Below are 26,519 nucleotides of genomic sequence, written 5' to 3'. Positions count from 1 at the left end.
TCCTAAGCCCATTTCTTTGTTTCAGAAATCTTATTTGCTCTCACTGGTTCTTGGCTTTCATGACTGATTACTCCCAGCTTTTTATCTCTATCCCAGATCTTTTTCTAGAGCCCCAGCCTACTATTTCCAAATTGTCCACTAGATAATTCTAAGATGATTTGTAGGACTTTACACTTGACTTGGAGTCCCTGGGTTGCACAGACACTTAAGTGCTTGACTACTAACCAAAAGGTTGGCAGTTTGAACCCACCCAGAGGCACCTCAGATGAAAGGCCTGGCCATTTGCTTCTGAAAGGTCACAGTCTTGAAAACTCTGTGGAGTGCAGTTCTACTCTGCAACACATGAGGTCACCATGTGTCAGAGTTGACTTGACAGCAGTTGAAAAAGAATCTGGATGCTTAACATGCTTAAAGCTCTGTTCATCATTGTTCTGTCCCCCAAGGCTGCTCTTGAGCCAATGTTCACATACCAGTGTTCACTATCTCAGTGAACACATGGCCTCACCAGCCACTCCTTTCTCCATCTTAGACCTCTCCTATTTCCCCATAAACAATCACTCAGGCTTGTTTGCTCCTTCTCTTAAATACACATTTATTTTTCTTGCCTCCCCTTAAATGATATGTCCCCCAAGAATTCTGCCTTGAATTCCGTAAGTAAAGTTTACTGTCCCTGAAGTTGTATTCCTATGCGACTGCACTTATCTATTATGCCACTTTTCACACTTTATTCTAATTGTTTATGTGCCTGTCTCTCTGGATAGACTGTAAGCTCAGTGTGGCTAAGACAACTTTGTCTTTCAAACTATCTTCGCTGAGTTTCTGTGATACCAGACTTGTGTTTTTTCTTGCTCACTGTGGAATCTTGAACACATAGCTAAGTGAATCGATGTTAAATAGTTCCAGCAGTTTAGTTTCACTTCTAAATCTGTGATTCTTCACCTTTCAGGGGTTAAAAGTCCTTTACAGGAGAGTATTTAAGAGAGAGATGTACTGTTGGAAAAACGCACTTGCAGAACTAAGTAAAATTATGCGCACAATCTTAAGGGTTTACCATCCAACTCTGAAGTCCATCTGTAGATCTCAGTTGAGAATTACTGCTAAAAATCCAAATGGCCCTTGTATGATGTTAAAAACTGTCAGGCAGTTTTTTGTTATTAATAGGTAAAAGTTTTCAAATATATTAGACCTAAGTTTAAAAAAAAAAAGTTTATGATTGGTTTAAGTCTTGAATAGAAATGAGGGCACTTCAAGTTATGTTTTTCTTATAATGAATTAGTTTTTATTGATACCTTTGAAAATGAAAATATTTTGGCAATCATTTTGATATATATATTAAATCTATGTGCTAGATTTTAAGAGAACTTTTCATAGGGAACGTGTAAATGTAATGTAAACTTTAGAAGCTACACTATAAGGATATGTTTCCCATATAGTGCATATTTCTTTTTTTTTCTATTTACAATATTTATACTTTATTGCTTTTAGTCAACGGTTTCTCGACATCTTTTCAATTTCTTTGTCTCCTCTCTCATTTTTAAATAAATGAGTTTAGTCCTTGCTTTCTGAAAACAATCTAATTAAGAATCTCATTCATTTTTCTCTTGGGCCGCTTACCCAGGGGAATATTCTGGTGTGTATGCTTTTAAATACTTTAATATTACTGCTCTTTAAGCTAGGTGTTCTTGGCCTGCTGTTCTCATTTGATGCTTTCTCATCTTTTTTTTTTTGCTCAACTATATATATTTTTTGCCCTGCATATAAAAACAGCTTTTATGCTTATTTCCCTATGCACTTGAGAATCTTTAGCAAACCAGCTATTAAATATACTTTTTTTGACCAGTCTAAGCCCTATTTCTTTTTTAAGCCCTATTTCTTCTTTCTCCATAACTTTATTATAAAGTTAATGTTAGTGTTTAAAGCAAATATTTGGACATACCTTACCAAAATTCATTTTGGAGTTGGAACTTGGAAACTTTTTTAGTTTGTCTTTATTTTCTATTTTTCATAAATGATCAAATAAGCTACTATTTCTGATATGTAAATTCTTCATGGTAGAAGTATCCAGATCTTTGAAGATATTTGGAAAACAATTATAATACAGACAAAATAGGAGTTCATATGAGAGCATTGAATTTTTAGCATTCTTAGGGTGATTTTGTTTGTTTTAAATTATCTTTAAGTCATTTAGATTTTTTTTTTAAAGGACATGTTAACTCCTTTTCCTTATGTAGTTTTCTTTAAAAATTTGTTTGAAATATGAATACTTTGCATATATATTCCATTATATGTAATTTCCTGACATTAGCTCTCAATTTCTTGGGATAAGTAGGTAGTAATGTTTTGTTTTTGTTTTGTCTGTTTGTTTTTGAACTTTTTGAGATAAATATCCCAGTATATTATTTCATTTCTTCAGTTATCTTATGAGCAGCAAATTAAATTGCTTTCTTCTCCCTGAAGATCCCTGTATTGCATTGACTACTGCACTTGCCTGCCTTTACAGTGCTCATTAAAATATTCAAACACAATTCTATAAAACCATGGCTGAATATTATCGTTTCATAGGTAACACTTTGAAGGAAATGATGTCTTACTGATTTGGGATTCTCAGTCTAATTATATTCAGGTTTATTAGGAGAAAGAATTGGTTAAGCAGTTTGTTTTTGTAACGTATCGTAGTACTTCACCTTCCTTTTATTTCTGTCTTTTGCACATCATTCTGCATTAAATCGTGACATTGTAACTCCAGGTGTTTTCCATATCATGCGTAAACTTTATAGATTAATAATGTGTTTTCATGCTATTTCTTACATAAAACATTTCTTGTTCTTTGTTTTTGCTTTACATGGAATGCATGGGCTTTAAGACCATAATTTCTTTGGTAAGGTTTCATCTGCTTTGGGGTCCTGGCTTTCTTTGCCCTTGTTTCTGCCTGTTTTCTATTAATAGCACCTAACTTTTAGGGAAAAGCCTATTATAGCAGCTGTGATTTGAAAACAACTTCTGGCTCACATTAATGCTATTTTTTCCCTAAACAATACTATTCGTTAGAATATTTGGCAGACAAGTCCTGATTCTTTTGAAATATTACCTATGAAAAACAAAGTATAGACTAACAGAATTGGCCATTAAAATAATTAGCTTTGTTTTGTAATAGATAATTATTTGTAATTTTATAATCCACATACGTAGATATGTCAGGTGAAATTATAGACAAAATAAGATTACCATAGGACAGATAAAACTTGTAAAATAAACTTGTGACTATAGCTTGTTATATCAAAAACATAATTTTTTTATAAATTCATTTTCAAAGTATCCATTTTCTTTTGACAGGAATGGGTCGCGAAGTTGAGAATCTTATTTTAGAAAATACACAATTGTTGGAAACCAAGTAAGTATATACAGAATTATAATAAGGAACAAAAAATACCAGATGTCCTTCTCACCCAAGTCAGTGACACTTTCTCATTTTAGCACAGTCCTGTGCAGTCTCCTTATCCCTGTTTCATTCTCCTTCTCTGTCAGCGTGCACATGCGCACACACACACACACACACACGTAAGGGGACCTGTGTTTTACTGTAGTCTTTGACTGTCTTTTGCAGAAATATAGATTTGCGTCTCCTTTCCACTCAAAAAATATTTATGCCTTTCTCAATGTTCTCAGTGTGTCCTATACTTTCTTTCTGCCTCCCCTGGGATTTGTCTGTTTTCTTACCTCTTCTCCTGGGGTTCTTTTATTTCAGCACAGATGTTTTAATATATACCCAGCCCACCTCTTCAGGTTCTCTGGCACAATTTGTGGGTCTCAGACTCTGAAGCACATAGTCTATGGTATATCATTTAGTGGGGCAGATTCTAAGTCATATTGAAAAGCAGGCTGGGTCCCTTTGTCAATTTGCTGTGTCAGAGCAACTTGGGAACATCTGTGTATATTCAAGACAGAATGCGGCTATAACAAGGTCCTATGCAGACTATACCCAAAAGGAGCTAGATAATAGATTTTTTTTTTTTTTTTTTACCTTTTTTCCAGTTTATTTATTTTTTTCTCATTAATTATTAAAGGTAACTTCAAGGAGTAATTTTGCTTTAAAGGTTATACAGTATCTTTTCAGAATTTATTAACAGTATTCTCATGAATGCTATTTTTAAAAATGTTTACCTTATAATCTTAATTCTGACCTTTTTACTGGTTGGTGGCCTGCCTTGCTTTACCCATTTTTTCTTTCTTTTAATCCATTTATTCTTGGTGTTCTTCTCATCTTTATCTAGCAAGCAACGCCAGATAAAATATCTCCAAGTTGTTCCAATCTCTGATTATGTAGTTACTTTAGCCTACAAAAGACTAAGGCGAAAAATGGAAAGAACATTTGTTTATAATGATGCACTTTTGAAATATGTGTTTCTTAGAAATGCTTTGAATGTGGTGAAGAATGATTTGATAGCAAAAGTAGATGAACTGACCTGTGAGAAAGATGTGCTGCAAGGGGAACTGGAGGCTGTGAAACAAGCCAAACTAAAGCTAGAAGAAAAGAACAAAGAATTGGAGGAAGAGCTTAGGAAGTAAGTTTTGACCATGTTCTAAATGAAACCATCTTTGCCAGTGTGCCACAAAGGGGTTACAGGTGTAATCCTGAGGTTGATGTCTTCTGCCTTTTCAAGCCCAGAAAGGCCAAGAGCTTCCTAGAATAGGGTTAAGTACCCCCAACAATTGCCTCTGCTGTGAACAAGCTCCTCCATAATCAGCGTGTTGTCCAAATATTATCATTTTTTGTGTCTGCCATGATGTGAAGAAAGTGAGAACTGTTTAAACATCATCATTTTGATAATAAGGAAATTAGAAACACTGATTATTTTTCTTCACCCAGCTTTCTTCAATACCTGGCTTTTTCTGAGAATAGTGCTATAATAATAGCCCCCTAAATGAAGGCAGCTAATTGCTCTGTCTTAGAAAAGGAATAACCCTTTAGTGGTTATTAGAATTGTTAAACTCTTCTTTCATTCTTAAAAAAATGAAACTAATTCAAATAACATGTTTTTTTCCTCCCACTAGAGCTCGCGCAGAAGCTGAAGATGCAAGGCAAAAAGCAAAAGATGATGATGATGTAGGTTTATACTTTTGTACTTTTTTTCTTTCCTTGCTTGGGAGAATCTTCCTACTTCAATTCTGGATATAGCATTAGAAGGATAAAAAGTCAGAAGACATGTTTATGGGCATGAATAGGATAGCTTCCTAGCTACATGCAGTGTGTTCAGTTTTCATCCATGGCCCCTGTGCTCTGACCTGTTGCCTGCATTGAAGCTAAAGGACCAAACTGGGGCGTTTTGTTGTTGTTGTTGCTGTTTGTTTTGTTTCAAATTTTGATTAAGAAATATGCAAATTTAATAAGAATACTTACTAGTATTGAACATAAAAGTATGAAGTCTAGAACTTTAGTACTAGGCAGTTATCCTGTGTTGTTGTCAACATACATAAATACAGAGTTATAGATAAGACCTTCATGCCTATATTATTAGCCTACTAGTAGTTGTTATTTTACTTATTTATTTATTTATTTTTGTGCTTGAGATGAAGGTTTACAGAACAAACTAGTTTCTCATTAAACAGTTAGTACACATTGTTTTATGACATTGGTTAACAACCCCATGACATATCAACATCCTCCCTTCTTGACCTTGGGTTCCCTATTACCAGCTTTCCTGTCCCCTCCTGCCTTCTAGTCCTTGCCCCTGGCCTGGTGTGCCCCTTTAGTCTTGTTTTGTTTTATGCACCTGTCTAATCTTTGGCTGAAGGGTGAACTTCAGGAGCGGCTTCATTATTGAGCTAAAAGGGTGCCCGGGGACCATACTCAGGGTTTCTCCAGTCTCTGACAGGTCTGTAAATGTGGTCTTTTTTTGTAAGTTAGACTTTTGTTCTACATTTTTCTCCAGCTCTGTGCGGGACCCTCTATTGTGATCCCTGTCAGGGCAGTCAGTGGTAGTAGCTGGGCACCATCTAGTTGTACTGGATTCAATCTGGTAGTAGCCATGGTAGTTGTGGTCTACTAATCCTTTGGACTAATCCTTCCCTTGTATGTTTAGTTTCCTTTGTTCTCCCTAGCCCCTGAAGGGGTGAAACCAATTGAGTATCTTAGATGGCTCCTCACAGATTTTTAAGACCCCAGATGTTACTCACCAAAGTAGAATATAGAACATTATAAACTATGATATGCCAATTGAGCTAGATGTCCCCCAAGACCGTGGTTCCCACAACCCTCAACCCAGCAATTCTGTCCCTCAGGGAGTTTGGATGTGTCTATGGAGCTTCCTTGTGTCTACTGGTAATTCTGCTGTTAGCTAGACCGTCATTCCTGCAATTGGAGTTGCAGGTCAACGGCTAGACCTGAGATATATGGGTGTCCTGGACAGAATAATCATTTGGTGTCCCTTTAATCAGCTCTGTATGTTCTTTATCTAGTACTTGATTCTTTACCTAGTAGTTGATATGTACTGAAATATGTGACATACGTAAGTTTTGAAACATAATAAATGAGCATTCATGAATCTACTCCTCAGCCTGAGCAGTAGAACATTAACAAACATTGAGGCTACCCTCTGCTCCTCCCTTCCAGAGGAAACCACTATCCTATTTTATCATTTTCTTACCTTTAAAAAAACATTTTTATTACACCATGTATATATCCTTACAAAGTAGGATTTAGTTTCCCTTGTTTTTCAGTAAGCAAGCTGTATTTAGCCTTGGAAACTTGTCTTCTTCTGCTCAGTGTTATGGTGTTATGTTTTGGAGATTGACCTATGTTAAACTTCTGTAGTTCATTCTTTTTACTGCTTTATAATATCTCATTATATGAATATACTATATTTTATGCATCTGTTTTCCTGTTAATGAATGTTTAGGTTATTTCCATTTTTTTGCTACCACAAACAATGCTCTATCAGTTTCCTGGTGCCTAGGAGCAAGAGTTTTCTAGGATATGTACCTGGTGGTGGGATTGATGTGTTGCAAACCCAGGTCCTTTAATCATTTGTTTGACATTTATTTAAAGGAGAGGCCAAGTTCTCTGGCAGGAGTGCAGAGGAAGAGGACTAGTGAGGGATAAGCTCAACCTCTTTCTTACTGCCTCATGCCTTTCAACTTTGGCCCAAAATGTTCATACGCAGCCTTACAAAAGCCTTGCAGATAAACCACCCTTCCTTTCCAGAAGAGAGTTTTAAAACCAAAAGGGGAAGAAGTTGTCTTTTGCATGCACCATTGGGATCTCACTCTTATCCTTATTCCGTACTCAGATTCCTTTTTACTCCCTTAAAAGATTCTGGTTAATACAGTTGTCTCCATCTTGTTCTATTTCTGTTGATGTTTCAGCAACTATCATAGTTGGGTACTTTGGTAACTAGCCAATGAGTTTACTCTTTATATTTGCTTTTGGTGTGTATTTGGACTGGTAGTTTGAAATAAATGAACTTCAATGACTTAAAATGGTTTATGTAATGAATTTAAAATAATGTTGTTAGAGCAGCATTTCCAGGTGAAACTTGTAAGAGCATATTGAATCTATATAGAACAGTTAACTTTTTGGTTTTTGTTGAGAATCTGCACTATGCTTTATAATTCCTTTGAAGTGTGTTAAAATGTCTGTATTTATCTTTAGAAATAAAATTATCTACCTCTTATCCTTTCAGTCATTAGTAATGTTTAAAATCTCTATTGATTTTATTTTCATAAAGGCCATTTTTAAGTGATCCATTAGATCGTTAAGTTAAGGGGTGCTTAAACACTTAGGTTCTGTTCAAGTCCGAGACTAACACCAGCCAGAACAGATGCAGGCTTCCAGGATGATCTGTGATCCTCTTTTCCTTACAGAGCGATATTCCCACAGCACAGAGGAAGCGGTTTACTAGAGTAGAAATGGCCCGAGTTCTGATGGAGAGAAACCAGTATAAAGAGAGATTGATGGAGCTTCAGGAAGCTGTTCGATGGACAGAGATGATTCGGTTTGTATGAGGAGTGTTCTGGTGTTTTTCTGTCGTATCCTAGGTTTGGATGTCCCTTCACTGAGAACTAGAAACCCTGGTGGCATAGTGGTGAAGTGCTACAGCAGCTAGCCCGAAGGCTGGCAGTTCAAATCCACCAGGTGCTCCTTGGAAACTCTATGGGAGAGTTCTACTCTGACCTGTAGGGTCACTGTCAGTCAGAGTCAACTCAATGGCAGCGGGTTTGGTTTTTGGTTTTTCATTGAGAACTAGAGTCTGCCTTAAGGGCCCGATCCCCTTGCTCCATTTACTAGGAGGAACTTCCTAAAGTAACACTGGAAGTTAGGACCAGAATGTGATCGGTGTGAGTGCTTTTTGGCCCAGTAAGGGCTCTTAGAGAAAAATGTTCCCATGACCTCTAAAAGGCAAGTTTTATTACTTAGGAATGGTGGGCATTTATCACAAGAATGTAGAGCTTGGCACTACTTTAGCAACAGGGTCAGGAAAATAAGGAAATTTCATATGCTGCATAGGAAAATAATTTTTACTTAGTGTCTTCCTATGAAATTCATAGCTCTTGCTTGATTTTTTTCCCCTTTCTGATTTTTCACATGCAAAATGTACCTTCCATTGCCATCTTTCAGTCATTTGTATCTTAAATGTCACCTAATACTGCCATCTAGTGGTCAGTATTCTCTGTAACAGTATCTCTCACTTTGAGGAAGGGCTCTTAAAGTTTGTAAATTAGTTGCCCTCTGATTTACCCACATCTTCAAGTTTGGATTGTCGTATCAGATTTCCAATAACAGTGTACAGTAGCACATCGTTTTTAAGTCAATGCACGTTTTCTAACCTCCAGCTTTTACTTCCATATGATTATATAATTTATATATCCTTTTATCAGTGCCATGCTAGAGTGAAGTATTTTTGTATAGGATGTTTTACAGTTTGCTAAAATTATAATTGCCTATAGCTGCTAAACCCGCTGCTGTCAAGTCGATTCTGACTCATAGCGACCCTATAGGGCAGAGTAGAACTGCCCCATATGGTTTCCAAGGAGAGCCTGGCAGATTCGAACTGCCGACCTTTTGGTTAGCAGCCGTAGCACTTCACCACTACGCCACCATGAATCGACTCGATGGCACTGGGTTTGGTCTTTTTTTGGTTTATAGCTGCTAAGAAGAAAGAAGATCAGTAATCAATTTATTGAACAAGGAAACAAATACTAAGGTGTGTTTTTAACTCTAGTATACTTAATGGGTTAAATGAATTTGTTCAATAAGTAATGAGTAAATATTGTAAAGAAAAATTGAGGGCATATAGGCAGGACCCACTTTTCATTGCTGCTTTTAATTCTTGCGGCCAACTGGTAGTCAACATGTGAAAGGGAATTTTACCTTAACTTTTGCAATGAATTAAAAGATGTTTTTAATGTAGTCCTTCAAAAAAATTTAAGAAAATAAGTAAAAAGGGGGCTCTGATAGTGATGACAGAATCTTTACCATCTTACTAATTAAGCTGGAATGCCTTATTTTCTGGAATTTTTGTTGAGTTATCTGTTAGCCCAGCTTAGCCCCTTCCCTTCCCTGGTCATTTTTTCAGTGATGGAAAGCTTTAGTCCTGTGAAAAATGACCAGTCAGAACAGTAAAGTGACAAGCTGTTTTGTGAGATCGGAGAGTACAAGAGAATAGAGACCTTTATGAAAGGACAAGATTTACAAAGCAGTATTTTGAAAGTTAGAGGCTTTCTTCTCAATAAAAAATTTCAAATATTAATGTTCAGGCATGTTGGCTCTGTCCAGCACAGATAAAAATCTTGTCTCAGTAGACTATGAGTTTTTTGAGGGAGGGGAGATTTTATTTATCTTAGTAGTATTCACTTCCAAAGTAACTGTTTACTGAATTTAATTGTTGACTGTCCTCTGTGTACTTCTATGAACTTCTTGTTCTTTAGATAGAAAACTAGATCACCTCATAGATAATTTTTTTTTTCTCCCTCCTTTATCTTCTTTTTAATGTAGGGCATCAAGAGAAAATCCAGCTATGCAGGAAAAAAAAAGATCAAGCATTTGGCAGTTGTAAGTATCTGAAAACAAATAAGGACATGTAGAAACTTGAAATGGTGTGTTTTTGCTGTGTCTATTCTCAATAACAACACTAAAAATAAATAAATTATTTAAAAAATAACATTAGACCGCATCTTGAGACAAGATTACAGTCAAAATTTATTTTCCAAGAATAATAGCCTTTCATTTTTTTTTTTTTTTTTTTTTTACTTTAAGGTAAATAGCTAAACTGAACTTTTCCTTCTTGCTATATAGTGTGCCAACTCGGTAAGGCTGCTCTTGAGGACAAAAAATATGCTATTGTAAGCTGCATCTTGTTGGTTATGTGTTTGATTGAATCTCTGCTCAATTAAATAAAATAAAGGGCCATTATTTATGAAGTCGATAATCACCTGGATCTCCATTAAATTTGTTACTGAATTATTGGTTTTGTGATTGTACGGAAATTTACAAAATGACAAGAAACTTAGTGTTTGTGGGGTTTGGGGTGTGTGTGTGTTGCATTACGTTCATGCCAGAAGTACTGTGTGTTTACTGTGCTTAAAATTTATCCCTTTTTTGGTGAATCTGCTTTTTAATAAAAGTGTTAATTTCTTTAAAGTGGATATGAAAATAGCTTATTTAAATTACACTTAATCAGAAAATATGTAAGTGTGTGCTAAAATGGTATTGTGTGTTCTAGTATTTTATTAAAAGACTATTTTTAGAACTGGGGTGCTGAGCTTCCATTCAAGTCATGCAGCCATAACCTTGCTATTTAACAACCACTCTTACATTGCATCAAGTAGGAGCTAACTAAAGGAACCGCCTTATGTCCTCAGTGGAGGAAATTCCCTGTACTCGAGAGCTTCTTCCTTTCCATATGCAATTGCTAACTGAAGAAGAGTTGATCAGCTTTTCTAAGCAATAATTTCTCTTCCCTGCAAGTCTGAGTTTGGCCATGAGTTTCTGCTAAGGCTGCAGTGTGCAACTACGAAAAATGTTTTTGCCAGTTTCTAACTCATTGCTTTGTAAAAACACTCTGGGATTTTCCTTGAGCATTAAAAAGTTTGTAGAAAATCATGGATTGTTCTTCACTGTGTGCATGACGTATGTGTATATATATATATGTACTTACATTTTTTTCCTTAAATATTAGTTTCAGCCGACTTTTCAGCTCCTCAAGCAATACTGCTAAGAAGCCTGAACCACCTGTTAACCTGAAGTACAATGCACCAACCTCTCATGTTACTCCTTCTGTCAAGAAAAGAAGCAGCACCTTGTCTCAGCTCCCAGGGGATAAGTCCAAAGCCTTTGATTTTCTTAGTGAAGAGTAAGTATTTGCCAGATGAGGGTTTATGCCCTAAATAAGTTAATGGTTCACAGCAGCCTTGCCCCTGTCAGATCAGCTATGAGCATTCGAATAAATCTATTAAGAAACTATTTCTTTAACTTGGCTACCTTTAAGTAAATTACTTGTACTCAACACCTTTTGTGAAAATTACATTTCATAATTTTCGTAAGGAGTTTTTTTAAATGTCTAAATTCTGCTGGTATGACGTTAATAAGTATTAGTAGAGATGTAAAAGGTCTATTAAGCCTTTGTCTTAAATGCCTGAACATTTCCTTTGGTGTCAGAGAGACTTGGTTTTCTGTCCTGACTCCGGTACTCATTAGGTGCGTAAACTTGAGCAAATTAACCTCTCAGAGCCCCAGTTTCTCTGCCAGTAAGATGGGTATGATAACTTATCTCAAAAATTTAAAAAGCCCATGGCCGTTGAATCAATTCCGACTCATAGCGACCCTATAGGACAGAGTAGAACTGCCCTGTAGAGCTTCCAAGGAGCGCCTGGTGGATTCAAACTGCCAGCCTTTAGGTTAGCAGCTGTAGCACCTAACCACTACGCCACCAGGGTTTCCATCTCAAAAATTATGCAGTATCTATAAAGTATCTGACACACAGGTAGATTTGTGAGCTATTGTGTAAATAGCAATTCACTTCACAAAAATTTAAATGACCGAAATACAGATTATTTCAGAATCATTTTCATAATGTTTTACTTTATAGCTAGCTCTAAAGCTTACTAAGTCTATTTGCATTTTTGTCTTCCGAAATAAGTTAATAGAATCTAGAACTTATCTTTCCAAGAACATTCTTTTTACTGATCTTTACTCACTTCTAATACATTCCCTGGCATTAGAAAATTCTCAGTAAATATTTATTGAATGAACAAAATTAAGGAGCCAAAAATATTTAAGAATTGTTCTTTCATATGACCAAACCTGAAACTTGATAGAAATTTGATGGCTGATGATTCAGCTTAATTTAATGGGCTGCTTGCTAGCTTGTTAAAGTTTGGGCACTGCGTTCACTATGCACAAAGTTAAAACGACCAGCTTTATTTAGTATGTCATTTTTTAAAGAGCAGCAGTAGTCTGAAATAAACTAACTTGAAATCATGTAATTTTTTTGTGATTAATTTTGCTATTTTAGGGAAAGAGGAGAGATCAAGCTGTTGTTATGTTCACTGAATTAAAAAAGAAAATCTCTTTCTTTTAGAAGCGAAGCTAGCTTAGCCTCACGCAGAGAGCAAAAGCGAGAACAGTACCGTCAGGTAAAGGCACATGTCCAGAAAGAAGATGGTAGAGTGCAGGCTTTTGGCTGGAGTCTGCCTCAGAAGTACAAGCAGGTAATACGTGAACATGGTAAGAGCGTCTTGTGGGAAATGAAGTGTGAAGGGACCCAAATCCACATCCCAGGCCAGTTCATCTCATAGACTTGACACAAGTTGAGGGTAGTGATTCTCTGACTGTTTTCTAGATCCCTAGAGCTCAAATGAGATGCCTCTGAGTCTGTAAGGTGAGGAGGGGTCAATGGGAAGTGGCCGAGTACATCAAACTTGAGGTGCCCTGCTCTGCTATAACCAGAACAATTTTTTTAATATTTGAAGATTTTGTTTTTTTTTTAAATAGCGTCTGCCATTTTAAATTTAAAAAAAAAAAAAAAAAAAAATCAGTAAGGAGCCTTTCAAACTGTTGACTTAAGGCATTCAGAAACTTTACCTGTTTGCTGTGTATTCCTTACCCCAAAAGACTTAGCATATGTGCCCGCACGCACGCACACACACGCGCGTTAGTTCCTCTCTTCTGAGCACTCACAGAATCTTGTTTAGTCCTAATTGCCACTTGGTTTTTCTGCTTATTTTTCAAATAAGAATGACAAAACCAACTTGAATTTGATTTCAAGCAGTAATATCCAGCAGTAGTGCTTGCCCATGTTTTAATGGTTCTGTAAGAAGTTTCCTTTTGATGAGTTTACCAATATGTCTTTTTTCTTTCTCTCCCTGGCCCTGCTTCATAGGTAACCAATGGTCAAGGGGAAAATAAGATGAAAAATTTACCTGTGCCTGTCTATCTGAGACCCCTAGATGAAAAAGATACATCAATGAAGGTAAGTTAATTTTGAAGTTAAAGGTGGCATTTCCTAAACTCTGGGTAGATTTTTTTTCTAAAGCCAAAAAAAAAATTGAAATACTACTTATTTGGGCGAGGTTATTGTCCATTTTGTAGTTTTAGAAGTGGGACGTTTTGGATATTAAAGACCTGTATTTACAACCACAAGTAGCCAGGAGCCCTTGTAGCCCAGTAGTTCAGCGTGTGGCTGCTATCCAAAAGGTCGGTGGTGCAGACCCCCCAGCCGTTCCCCTGGAGAAAGATGTGGTAGTTTTGCTTCTGTCAGGATTTACAGCCTTGGAAACTCTACAGGACAGTTTTGTTCTGTCCTGTAGAGTCCTTATGAGTTGGAATTGACTTGACGGCAATGAGTTTGGTTTCTGTTTATAACCGTTACTTACAGTGAGAAAATATGAAAAGTTCTAAGCATTTCTAGAGTGAAAGTGACTTGCTACTTTGTTTTTGCCCCAAAAGCTATGGTGTGCTGTTGGTGTCAATTTATCTGGCGGGAAGACCAGAGATGGTGGTTCTGTTGTTGGAGCAAGTGTGTTTTACAAAGATGTCACTGCTTTGGATACAGAAGGCAGTAAACAGCGAAGTGCATCTCAGAGTAGTTTGGATAAGTTAGATCAGGAACTTAAGGTGAGTTCAAGCACCGACACTTTACCTTCTTTTGTCTTTGGTCTTTTGTTGGTCCAAAACTTACTTCTGGGTCCAACTTCTAATTGGGATTACTGTGCCTTTGCTTATCTCCACCCCCCCAATCAATTTTATTGAGGTGTACTTCACATACAATAAAGTGTACATTTGAAATGGGTACAGCTCAAAGAGTTTTGAAATGTATGTATCTATGAACTGCCACCACAATCAAATTATAGAACATTTCCATCACTGATCTGCTTTAACTGACAGGTTTTAGTCTACTAACTATTGAAAGGAGGTTGTATCATTACCCTCCCAAATAATCTAAAAATAAATTCGAAATCGTATTTCTTTTTCCTGTAGTGGAATAGCCTTATGAATATTTGTACATACATGTATTTTTACACGTTTAATTTTCCTTACTTCACCTGCACAGGAACAGCAGAAGGAGTTAAGAAATCAAGAAGAATTATCCAGCCTAGTCTGGATCTGTACCAGCACTCATTCAGCTACAAAAGTTATCATTATTGATGCCATTCAGCCAGGCAACATCCTAGACAGTTTCACTGTTTGCAACTCTCATGTTCTGTGTATTGCAAGTGTACCAGGTAAGAGTGAGCCGTGCTCCTCTCTGCCCACCTTCGACACCTCCTTCTTAGCAGGAACTGGCTTGGTTGCTGGAGATACAGTTATGTGCCTTGCTTGCAAAAATCAACTGGAAACAAATGACTAAACAATAAATTTTCAGAGAGTATAGAAAATAAAACATATGATAAGATGACTGAGAGGGCAAGGGGCTATGTAGATTGATCAAGGGGCTATGTAGACCTCTCTTGGGCCTTCTAAAATTCTGGATTAAATATTATGTGATGTTAAAGCATAATTTTAAAAATTAAAGATGTTTATCTTTACATTGTAAGTGCATCATTTTTAAATGTCTTACTAATATCTTAAGGCACTGTATATAACTTGGGTGATTCATTTTTAACCCTTGTGAATAAAACTATATTACATGTTTCAAATAGTAATCTTGGATAATTTCTAAATGTTTTTGTTATAGCTTCTTGTCAGATATAATTAAATTTCATTGTTTTTAACATCATTGTATGGCTACTAAGGAGCTCATAGTAAGAGCAGCAGTGTTATTTCTTACATTTCCATGCTGTTTACTTGCACTTGCATTAATAGTAGTAATATCTTAATTTTTTTAAGCCACTTTCCCATTCTTTGAGGGTTAGTGTAAATAAAACTTAATACTACCACCTTGGCAGTATGTTCAGTAGCTGTTTGTCTCACCTGCACACTCTCATTTCAAACTTAAATAGTTGTTTTTATGAAAAAATGCTGTTTATTTATAGGAGTTTATTTGTAGATTAAAAGAAGGTTTGTCTTCTTTTTCAGGAGCTCGAGAAACAGACTATCCAGCAGGCGAAGAGATTTCAGAGTCTGGTCAGGTAGACAGAGCGTCTTTATGTGGAAGCATGACAAGCAATAGCTCAGCGGAAACAGACAGTCTATTGGGAGGAATCACAGTGGTTGGTTGTACCACAGAAGGTGTGACAGGAGCTGCCACTTCACCTAGCACCAATGGTGCTTCTCCAGTGATAGAAAAACCACCGGGTATGTCTGTTCTCCTTTCGTGCCTTCTGTATAGAATCTGAAGCTTCCCCAGATGCCTCATTATTGGCCTATTTTAGATCTTGAGTTAATAAGGATGAAAGAACTTGAAAGAAGAGGCTGTAACAACTGTTAAATAAAATCAAGAATTCTTGATTTCACGATACAGTGTGGAGGGAGAGGGTAGATGGAGGGAGAGGGCAGTTGGAGTGGAATTCCATAGCAGGGGTTTGTGTGGGGGTGCTATTGGAGGAGAAAAGCTGAAGCTCAGAATAGTTAGGATATTTTATTTATTTTGTAGAAACGGAAGCAGAAAATAGCGAGGTTGATGAAAATGTTCCAACAGCAGAAGAAGCAACTGAAGCCACAGAGGGCAATGCAGGCTCAGCTGAAGATGCCGTGGACATCTCCCAAACTGGCGTGTATACAGAGCATGTCTTTACAGATCCTTTGGGAGTTCAAATCCCAGAAGACCTCTCCCCAGTGTATCAGTCAAGGTATACAAATGGGTCAGTTTAGGAAACCAGATAGTGCACACATAAAGGGAACCAAAATACCTCAAGGAGTGAAAAAAAATGTCCTTTTTAATTGGCTTTGATGTGGCAGACTTGATGCTGTTGTCCCCTCCCACAATGCCTTTATTTCCTCCCCTTCATTCTCTTCTGACCTTTTTTTTTTTTTCCCATTTCTTCTTTATCCCTTCCAACTTAAAAAGTACATTAGTCAAAATCTTCCTGGTCATTTTTTTCCTCTGGTATAATTTTTTTGGAATTATTGTACTTGTCGTCTTCTATTCTGTGAATAACTCAGCCATTTTAATCCCCACGCCTACTCTCACTCCCATGCTAGTTAACAATAAAATTGGCCCTTGTTTAAGTGCTCCATATGGGCTTGACTGACCTTTTAAAATTGTTCTCATGCAAACATCTTATTAGAAGATGGTTTATTTTAGCTCTTCCCTTAATGCATAGATTAATCAAGGCCCATTTAGGGAATTATTTCATTTTCTTTCCTGCCTCCTATACGCCTTATAGAAAGCTGATGGGGGCTTCACTAAACTAGGCCCTTTTTCCAGTTTAATCTTCTTCCTCTTAGTTTATACATCAACCAAAAGTTTATTAACATTTAATTGGTAATTTAAGAATAAAATGATCTTCTTAGAATTAATAGGTTGGTTTGTCTGTTTTGAATTTAGAGCCCAATTATATCTTTTTATCAAATGTGCCCTGATATCCTAAAGAATGAGGGTTTGGGGGTAAAACCTAAGCACGTTTCAATTTATTAATAAACTTATTTTAGAAATTCTTTATATCTCACCCTCCTTTGTATTCCTCATGTAAGGTAAACTGTTCCTCCTCTCTCTTCTCCCAAAAACTGTAGTAAAATTCAGACTGCTCTTAGGGAGAGCTGAAAGTTAGTTTGGGTATTAGCTCCTATATTTCATTACCATGTCTTACTCCCTTAACTGTACCTTGGGCCTCCTAATATGTCAATACAATGAAACCTGTGAGAGCCAGAACTCGACAGGACTGCCTTATTTTCCGCCTTTGACAGGGTGCAGTCTTACTACTTTCCTGTTGCTTGTTTTAGTGGAAAATATTGTAGTTTTCCTTCTCTGACAGGTTTCCACCTTACACAGGTTCTGGCTTTTGCAGGTTTTACTGTATTGTTTCTGGTAGAATTTAAGGTGAGCGTTTAAGTTTGGCTTTTTAGAATTAATTTTAGCATTTGATTATTTTTTAACTCTACTAAAATGTAGAAATGTTTACTCTCTGACAACTGTGGCTAAGCGTACTCATATTTTTCCTTTTGCCTTATTTTTCCTAGTAGTGACTCAGATGTGTATAAAGATCAACTATCAATATTGCCAAATGAACAAGACCTGGTGAGAGAGGAGGCCCAAAAAATGAGCAGCCTTTCACCAACCATGTGGCTTGGGGCTCAGAATGGCTGGTAAGTGCCAACACTTTTATTATTAGAGTATCTTTAGTCTTTTACGTTTGCATTTGAAATCAGAAGATAAGTAGAATGTAGTACATACAAATATAAACAAAGTACATATTAGTGCAATGAAATTTTACATACACACAAATTTTGAGGTTATGTTGGCAACCTCCTTATAAATTGGACTTCCATTGCTTCTGAATGGTAAACCATATGTTTCTTTGTCACAGAGTGTCCCTTTATATAATATTCTTGTAAGAGGAGGTAAATAAAACCTTAAAATCTGGGTGATCCAGAAATAGAAGATCCTGAACAGCACAGAGAAAGAGAGTTGATGATGCAAAGAAGATTTATATAGGCTAGAGTATAGGCAGGAAATACCAGGAGCTAAGCTAATGTATTTGGCTGCTGGAAGGCCCAATCCCAAATATAACTTTAGTAGAGTTATTAGGAAAGCCAGAGCAAAATAAAAAACCAGACCTGTTGCCAGTGAGTCAATTCCAACTCATGATGACCCTATAGGACAGAGTAGACCTGCCCCCTAGGGTTTACAAGGCCATAGTGTTTATTCAACCCTACTACCACATCTTTCTCCTAGGGAGTAGCTAGTGAGTTCGAACTGCCAACCTTTTGATTAGCAGCCAAACACTTTAATAACTGTGCCACCAGGGCTCCTCTGAAGTTCAGGGGATGATAACTAACATCACATAGTCTGTTCACTTTCTAGTACCGTTGGGAGTCCTACAAAACTGTTCTTTCCCAAGTTAAGCAAGGCCACTAATACATCTATTCCATAGGGTCTATAAAAGGAGGGATTGGCAACCTTTTTCTATGAAGGGCTAGATAATAAAAATGTTAGGCTTTGCTAGCCATACAATCCCATCACAGCTACTCAAGTCTGCCACTGTAGTGCAAAAGCAACCATTGACCATGAGTTAACTTGCTGCATTCCAGTAATACTTTAGGGACACTGACATTTGAATTTCATGTAAATTTCACATGCCACGAAATACTCCTGTTCTGATTTTTATTTCCTCAGCCATTTAAAAATTTAAAATTTTTTCTTAGCTTGAAGGCCGTTTAGAAACAGGTAGTGGGCTAGATTTGGCCTGCAGGCTATAGTTTGCCACACCCCAATCTAAACCATTCTGTCATCAAAAAGAGTTCAGCCTAGTAGAGAATTAAGGTAATTCAAAAAAGGGGTTTTAGCCTAGGGCTCTGGTGTGTCGGGTAACTGAAACTGGCTGGCCATTCATTGCAGTAGTTCTGGCATTTCATCTCTGCTTGTTGCAGTTTGCTTCATCTGTGCCTTAGGCCTGCCCTTACTCTCATCTTTGTTTTCTGACAATTGTGCAAAAGCAGCAGCACCTTTTCCTAAAGTTTGTATATTACTCTTTTCTCCGGAATGATCTCTGTGATCATTATTAGATATAAGCAGCAACTTGGATGTTCTCTATGCCTTACCAATCTTGACTTATTTCTTGCAGTTTGTATGTCCATTCATCTTTAGCCCAGTGGAGGAAATGTCTCCATTCCATTAAACTTAAAGATTCGATTCTCAGTATTGTGTAAGTTTTATTTTAGAAATTCTTCTTTTTTAAAAACATGTATTTGGCGTAAACTAGTTTTTAAGACTCTTTAAGCTAATATGTACTTCCTAACTAAATCGCTATCAAGATATTTTGAAACCTTTTTATGGAACTAAAGAACACTGAATGAGGATGAAAGTCTGTGAACAGAAAGTAAAATAGAAAACTTTAAGTCGGAGAGAAAATTGCCAGGTTAATTCCTCACCATACTGTGAGTTCTTTAGTTTTCAGGGAGACAACAAATATCTGTTAATTTATATTTGTTTTAGGATATTCTTTGTATTTTACGAATATGCTTTGTGAATTTGGAGCATTGATTATTAATCCTTTTCTGTAGGTTGACTATCAAAAATCAGTTTGTCTGTAAGTCCACAGAGTTGACTGTATAGTTCCACTCAAGGTGTGTGTCTCTGGTCTGTAGACTTTGTGTCAATACTCCGCAAAGACAGAAAGAGCTTGGGCCAGAAAGTAAAACACTGAGTCACCATGCATACTATTTATTTAGTTCAGCTGACATTTTTTTCACGGCAAGACTTTCTGGAAGGAAGCAGTGTGTTTATTTACATTCCGATTTGAGTTCCTCAACTTATTATGGATTGGCACTTTGAGATGCTCTGGATTAGTTCAGTACTGTATGGCTCTTTCTGTATTCCTGAATGGAGAGTTTTAAAATCCCTTTTCCTTTCTTGCAGACATGTGAAAGGAATTGTGTTAGTGGCACTAGCTGATGGTACCCTTGCAATCTTTCACAGAGGGGTTGGTGAGTGGTCATGAATATATAATATGCACTAATTTGTTGCTTTAAAAAGGATTTTTAAGCAGCTTGATTTCTTATGTTTTAAAGAAATAATACTTTTTAGGAGAAAGACTAAAGTTTAAACTGAATATTCACAATGTATGACATTAGTAAATACATGAATGCCTGCCTAGAGGCATACGATAACAGTCTAGCTCAGTGGAAACATATTTATCGAAACAAGTAAGGAGCTTTGCATTTCATGGTATTCTTACATAATGTAATATGGAGGCATTTGGTTTTCATTCATATCCTTACTCAGGAGAAATTGGTGAGGATTTTTTTCTCTTTTTCTCATGTTTGAAAAATAATCTGCATACTGACTTCCATTTGGAAAAAATTTTTAAAGAATTTTTAATTGAGTAAGGTTTAATCATTTGCATGTCACCTCATTTATGGTCCTCCCCTTAAAATGAGTGTTTCTGCCATCGACAGACGAAGGGGTGCTTGTGTCAGAAAACCTGCCTTGACTGAATTTAAGAGAGTTTAACATATAACTTCATAACTCTTTGGTACATGTATCAACCAAAAACAATACTTCACTTCCTATATACTAGAGTAGTAGATAAGGGAAATGTTATAAAAACATAGACACACTGAATTTGGATTTTAGCAAGGCTTTTTACAAAGCCTTATATCCTTCTGGGCTTGGAGAAGGATGGGGTAGATGATACTTCGGGCCTTTGTAACTGGTACCTAGAACTTGCTGGGTAATAGCTTTGTATCATCAAGGCATGAGAGGGCTCTGTTCTATCATGTGTGGGCCCTTGACAGACTTTATCTGTGTATAATCCTCATAACAACTTATGAGGTAGATTCTGTCGTCATCCTCATTTTATAAATGAGGAAACTGAGGCACAAAACTTTTTAGTCACTTGTTATGGTCACTCAGCTAGTAAGTGAAAGAGCCTAGAGAAAATGTGATTATAAATGATATTGATAGAATACAACACAATGTATTTAATAAGGGTAAACATTTGGGTTTAGAAGAGTAAGATGGGGAAGACATGTCTAAACAATGAGAATCACCTAAAGATTGACTACCAGCTCAGTATGAGTTAGTGAATGTCTTAAGTCTCACAGAAATAAAGTATACAGTGACAGCCCTACTCTGTTCTGCTAGATAGACAACATATTAAATGGACATTGACAAAGTAGATTAGTATGAGATAACTATAAACTGTGTTATACCCAAAACACATGCTGAGGGTGCATGATTTTGAAAAGAGAAGACATAGGGCTATAACAAATAAATGGGATTGGGTTTATTCTTTGTGGTTCCAGTGGGCAAAACTGCAGACCAAATGAGTGATTACATCCAGGGAGGCAGACTTTACCTAGGTATGGAGAATATTTTTTTAGACAATTATAGCTTCTGGAAATGGAGCAGCTGCTTTCACTGAAATTTGTTCAGGCAAAACTAACAAAGCAAAGCAAGCTTCTCGTGGTTGATTTTCATTTGTTTTTCTTTCATCATTAAAAATATATTACATGCAATTCCTGAACTGTTAGCAATGAGTTGCCCTTGACTTCTACCCAAGAAATTACACCAGAATGCAAGTAAATGAGAGATATTATCCCCAAAATAACCTTAAATCCAATCTAATCCTAAAAGTACTGTTATAAACAGATAATTCATAACTGACTTACCATATCACACTGTCGAGAGCATGTTTTAAAGAGGGGAGTCTTACGTATTAGGTGCTGGTTTGGATCAGGTAACCTTTGAGGTTTGGATCAGATGTGCCATGGCCTTTGCAGTTTATAGGGTAAGAACCCAGTCTCTGCAAATGAAAGACATACTGAATACATGGTTTTGGGGCATTTCATCAATAGATACACTCAAGTTAGAATGTTTCTTGTGTCACACCTGAGTAAAAGACCGTATGTACTAACTATTATCCTATTTCTTATTTTAAAGACGGACAGTGGGATTTGTCAAACTATCACCTTTTAGACCTTGGACGGCCTCACCATTCTATCCGCTGCATGACTGTGGTACATGACAAAGTCTGGTGTGGCTATCGGAACAAAATCTATGTGGTCCAGCCAAAGGCCATGAAAATAGAGGCAAGTTAACTCGTGCTTTCTGTGCTGGTTGCATTTGTATTGCCTGAACACTGTAAGAGAGTGGGGAAGTGGTTATTTTTTAAAAAAGGAAGGAGGGATGCACATGTGAATATTTAAATGTGTCTGTGTACATAGATGCATATGTGTATTATTTGAATACGTGGTTCTTGATATGTTTAATTATATGTATTAATTGGTTGGGAAGAAGATTGCCAAGTCTCCCCTCACCCCATGTGTATCCAGACAAATCCACATCTATCACAGGCTGAAAATAACATTGTAGCAGGAATTTGTTGTAAAAACAAAACCTCTCAGCATTGCTTTCTTAAAAAAAATTTTTGCCACAATACATGAATTCATTCTAATTGTTTTTTGAAAAAAGAAACGACAAACAGCATGAAAATTTTAAGGTGAAAGTTTACCTTCTCCCACTGTCCCAAATCTCATTTCTTTCCAAAGTTAACCATTTTGCCTGTATTTTTCAAGTGTACTCTTTATTTACATACATGCATGCACAGAGAGGAAGAGAGTGAAATGTAGGTTCCTTTTTGTTTAATTAGAAATAGGACCCTACCTCATGTATTGCTCTGCCACAATATGCAATTCTGAAATGAATCTCAGTCTGTCTAGCTGTTGAATACTGTTGCATGGTATGGGTGTGTCGGTATGGCTTTCATAAGTTGATATCCTGTAGAGAGCTGAAGTCTAGCAGCCTTTGATTCTTTGTTCTTCATCTTGTTTCGCAGTCTAAAATGAAAGTGGTTTGTGTGTATGAGTGATCATGTTTAGTAGACAGTATTTAAATGCCTCTTTTAATGTGCTTCTTTTCACTAATATATGGTCTGCTAAATTATTGTGCAAATCACCAGTTTTTAAATACGAACTCTTATGTAACAAAAGTAACTTTGTGATTGAATAATCTTTCCTAGAAATCATTTGATGCACACCCCAGGAAGGAGAGCCAAGTGCGGCAGCTTGCATGGGTGGGTGATGGCGTATGGGTCTCCATTCGTTTGGATTCCACACTCCGTCTCTATCATGCACACACTTACCAACACCTACAGGATGTGGACATTGAGCCTTATGTAAGCAAAATGTTAGGTAAGCTTCCAAAGTACTTTATCTTTGCCATTCAAAGGGAATGTTTCATTTTTAAATGGTCCATAATGTCTGTGTAGAACCAATGAATGAGTGAACACTGTTGTGGAGAATGTTCGGGCAGATGCTCCATCTACCCTGTGGTTCTTGACAGAAACCCAGGGTCATTGATGACCCCCCTCTTATTCCCCACATTTAATCCTTCACCAGGAACTGTCAAGTCTACCTCCAAAAATATCTTAAGTCAATTACTTCTTTATCTCTACTGCTATCACCCTAGGCAAGGCCACCATCCTTTCCCCCTGCATAACTACAAGAGTCTTCTAACTGGTCTCGCTGTTTCCACTCTAATCCGTTTTTGCATAGTAAGTCATGTGCAGATACCACCTTAACACTTTTCCGCTCTTGCCCTTAGGTGAGGCTCACATTTTGTCACTTGGCCAGAAGACTTTACATGGTCTCGCCCACTCTTCTTTTCGCTCACTGTCTTCTACTTACACTGACCCACAGTTCAGTAGGTTCCTTTCATCCCAGGGCCTTCACATGTGCTGTACTCTCTGCCTGGGAGGTTCTTCTTCTTGGTCCCTTTCTACTTAGGTTTCAGGTCCCAGCCTACATGTCACATGCAGGAGAGAGAGACCTTACCTGATCTTTAAGTTGGATTTGGTTTCTTGAATCCTTTTTCTTTATAGACTTACCATTATTGTGATTGCATGGGTATTATGTGATTCTTATTTAATGACTCTCTCCCCCACAGACCTTAAGGCCCTTGAAGGGCAGGAACCATCTCTGTCTTGTTCCCTGCTGTGTCTTCGGCACCACAGTGCCGTAGACTATTAGGAATGTCTCTTTAATGAGAGAGATTGAACTGGGCCGCTGGTTTTTAACCTTTTTAGGGTCACTGCCCCCAGAGAACCTGATGATAGCTGTGGATCCTCTCCCTAGAAGCAGGCATGTATATAACATAAACACGGACTAATTTAAGGAGTACACTGACCATAGGTAAAGATCTCTAGATTAGACTGAGTAAATTAAGACTCCTTCTCGCACTGTGATTCTGTGATCATACCCCCAGTTCTTGTAAATAGAATTTGTGAGTGACTAATCATGTTCATCTTATTATATATTACCTGTTTAATCATTTTGCTTTCCAAATTCCAGAAAATAAGATGTTATAAAATCCCAGAAAATAAGATCAATTGTAAAAATTCCCTTTAAATACAAAAGTGTATCTATTCTCTCTAAATTATATGTGTATGGTATCCTAAAATTTCTAAAGCTGCTTCAGAACCTAAATATATAAACAAGGAAAGAATGTAGGTTTTGTTATCAAAGATTGTTTTTTCTATGCAAAGAAACATAAGGCAAACCAGAACTCTTTAGCAGCTTATAAAACCAAAGGACATTTGATTCCCTAATCTACCAAACTCTTTGTGTGTGTGTGTGTGTGTGTGTTTGGTTTTGTGTTTTTGTTTGATGTGGTTTGGTTTTGCAACTTCCTAATTAAATCCTATGTCGTATTTCCTGATCAGCAGTACCCTGCTCCTGATTGATAATATAATGCCAGCTTCTTCTAGAATTTTCTTTTTCTATTAACCCTGTATTATCAGATAGGTAATAAAGCCAAATAAGAGTTTGCTTTGATGTGCACCTGCAGAAAACATCCAGCTAGCTTTGGTCACATTTTTTTTCTGTTGTATTAATTCAGCTACCCTGAGGGACTTGGAATCTAAAACATCTAAAATGTTCTTTCCCCCTCCACTTCCTGTTTAGGTACTGGAAAACTGGGCTTCTCTTTTGTGAGGATCACAGCTCTTATGGTGTCTTGTAATCGTTTGTGGGTGGGGACAGGAAATGGTGTCATTATCTCCATCCCATTGACAGAAAGTAAGTATATTTTTAGATAACCATCACAGTGCAAATTGGAGAGTTGTAGGGAATAGTTATGTCCAGAATTCAAGCTAGGGGAACTGTTTAGGTATTGGCAAATTGGTGGTAACTCAGAAAATCAAACTGGTGGCAAAGATCTAACTATTGTTCCCTCACTCTTCCTTTGAAACTTATAAACTCTAAGGGAATAACATTTTCCATGTGTTGGGACCAATATTCATATTAAAAGGTTTTTCATTGTGAAAGAATTCCTTTTTCTCAATTCAGGAATCATAGTCATATCTCATTGAAATAAAGGTCAAAATCCATTTTTCTTTCAGCTTTATTCCTGAAATGTTAGATACTACCTAACATTCATCTTAGTTTTTCATATCTCTCTGGCAGACAGTTTTTATGATATTCTGTTTGGCATATTTGAGGTTTAAAAAAAATTGTGGGAGAAGTTTCTCAGGAGGTCAGCAAGCCATTCCTCATGCTGGAGACAACCCTCTATGATCTCTTTGAAAAGAATGTGATTTATTATTGTTGGGAACAAAATGTGCATTGTATGTTTCTCATACTGTGTTGGATTACACTGATCATCCATTAAATAAGTGTTTTTGTGTTGCAAAATTCATGGACAGGGAATGGTTTGAAAACAAGAGCCTTAAGTCCGTAAAATAAGTTAATAAACACACACCTCATAATCTCTCTACCTTTTTTCAGGGGAAGAAGGGAGGGAGCCTTTAAAGAACCCAGGTTCTGAATAGCAACTGTCTTTTCTGCAATTACATATGAATCTACACTTTTAGACCATTTCTTATATCCTAAAAGATTCCAGGACCCTTCAGAGAGTTCCATTTTAGCATAGTTATTTGAATAGGGTTTTTAAAAAGGGGAGGAAAAGGGGGAATATTAGCATTTAAGAAATGCCCCCCGTTAAGTTCTCAGTATTTTGTTTCAGATTCACTAAAATCGTTTTATAATTAAGAAAACCAAAGTCATAGTAATCAAATTGTCTTTTTTAAGCAGAGAATTTGATAGAGGCTTTGGCCGGAACTTTATGTGGTTCTTGGTATTATGCCAAGTTGGATTTTGTTAATTTAGTTAGGAGGTTTGAACAGCAAGTTACCAGATAGAAGACGCTGAGAGTGGTGGCGCACAGTAATTCTCCTCCCTGTCATGCACCTCTCCATGTCCCCTTTCCTCCTTTCTCACTTTAGCCGTAATCCTCCACCAGGGACGTTTACTGGGGCTGAGGGGTAAGTGCACATCCTGAACCAAACTCTTCTCCCCGGCTTCTTATAGCCACTGTGAGGCTGTTCCCACTTCTACAATACTTTCTTGAATGTTTCTAAATGTCGTCCACTTGCAGTCACTGCATTGCGGCAGGTTTTTGTTTTTTTTTTTAATGTTTATAACATGG

General features: G+C 36.9%; 1 protein-coding gene across 7 annotated transcripts in view; it reads left to right on the top strand.

Moving 5' to 3' along the window:
* Positions 1 to 26,519, top strand: part of SPAG9 (sperm associated antigen 9) — a 135,114-nt gene that overhangs the window by 95,792 nt on the left and 12,803 nt on the right. For 5 of the 7 annotated variants that reach the window (XM_064271235.1, XM_064271238.1, XM_064271239.1 and 2 more), the window contains 19 exons: positions 3,334 to 3,391; positions 4,410 to 4,562; positions 5,053 to 5,104; positions 7,861 to 7,991; positions 9,992 to 10,048; positions 11,175 to 11,348; positions 12,576 to 12,705; positions 13,377 to 13,466; positions 13,943 to 14,110; positions 14,547 to 14,718; positions 15,512 to 15,730; positions 16,029 to 16,224; positions 17,555 to 17,680; positions 19,159 to 19,239; positions 19,953 to 20,020; positions 21,978 to 22,126; positions 23,056 to 23,227; positions 24,998 to 25,111; positions 26,317 to 26,355. In XM_064271235.1, the coding sequence (XP_064127305.1) occupies positions 3,334 to 3,391; positions 4,410 to 4,562; positions 5,053 to 5,104; positions 7,861 to 7,991; positions 9,992 to 10,048; positions 11,175 to 11,348; positions 12,576 to 12,705; positions 13,377 to 13,466; positions 13,943 to 14,110; positions 14,547 to 14,718; positions 15,512 to 15,730; positions 16,029 to 16,224; positions 17,555 to 17,680; positions 19,159 to 19,239; positions 19,953 to 20,020; positions 21,978 to 22,126; positions 23,056 to 23,227; positions 24,998 to 25,111; positions 26,317 to 26,355 (2,349 nt within the window). The remainder of the gene's footprint in view (positions 1 to 3,333; positions 3,392 to 4,409; positions 4,563 to 5,052; positions 5,105 to 7,860; positions 7,992 to 9,991; positions 10,049 to 11,174; positions 11,349 to 12,575; positions 12,706 to 13,376; positions 13,467 to 13,942; positions 14,111 to 14,546; positions 14,719 to 15,511; positions 15,731 to 16,028; positions 16,225 to 17,554; positions 17,681 to 19,158; positions 19,240 to 19,952; positions 20,021 to 21,977; positions 22,127 to 23,055; positions 23,228 to 24,997; positions 25,112 to 26,316; positions 26,356 to 26,519) is intronic. The other 2 variants (XM_064271236.1, XM_064271237.1) reach the window with 2 other exon arrangements.

This window comes from Loxodonta africana, chromosome 18 (genome assembly GCF_030014295.1).
Source record: "Loxodonta africana isolate mLoxAfr1 chromosome 18, mLoxAfr1.hap2, whole genome shotgun sequence".
Classification (NCBI taxonomy): Eukaryota; Metazoa; Chordata; class Mammalia; order Proboscidea; family Elephantidae; genus Loxodonta; species Loxodonta africana.
The sequence above is the reverse complement of the archived record's forward strand: the minus strand, read 5'-3'. Positions and strand labels throughout refer to the sequence as shown.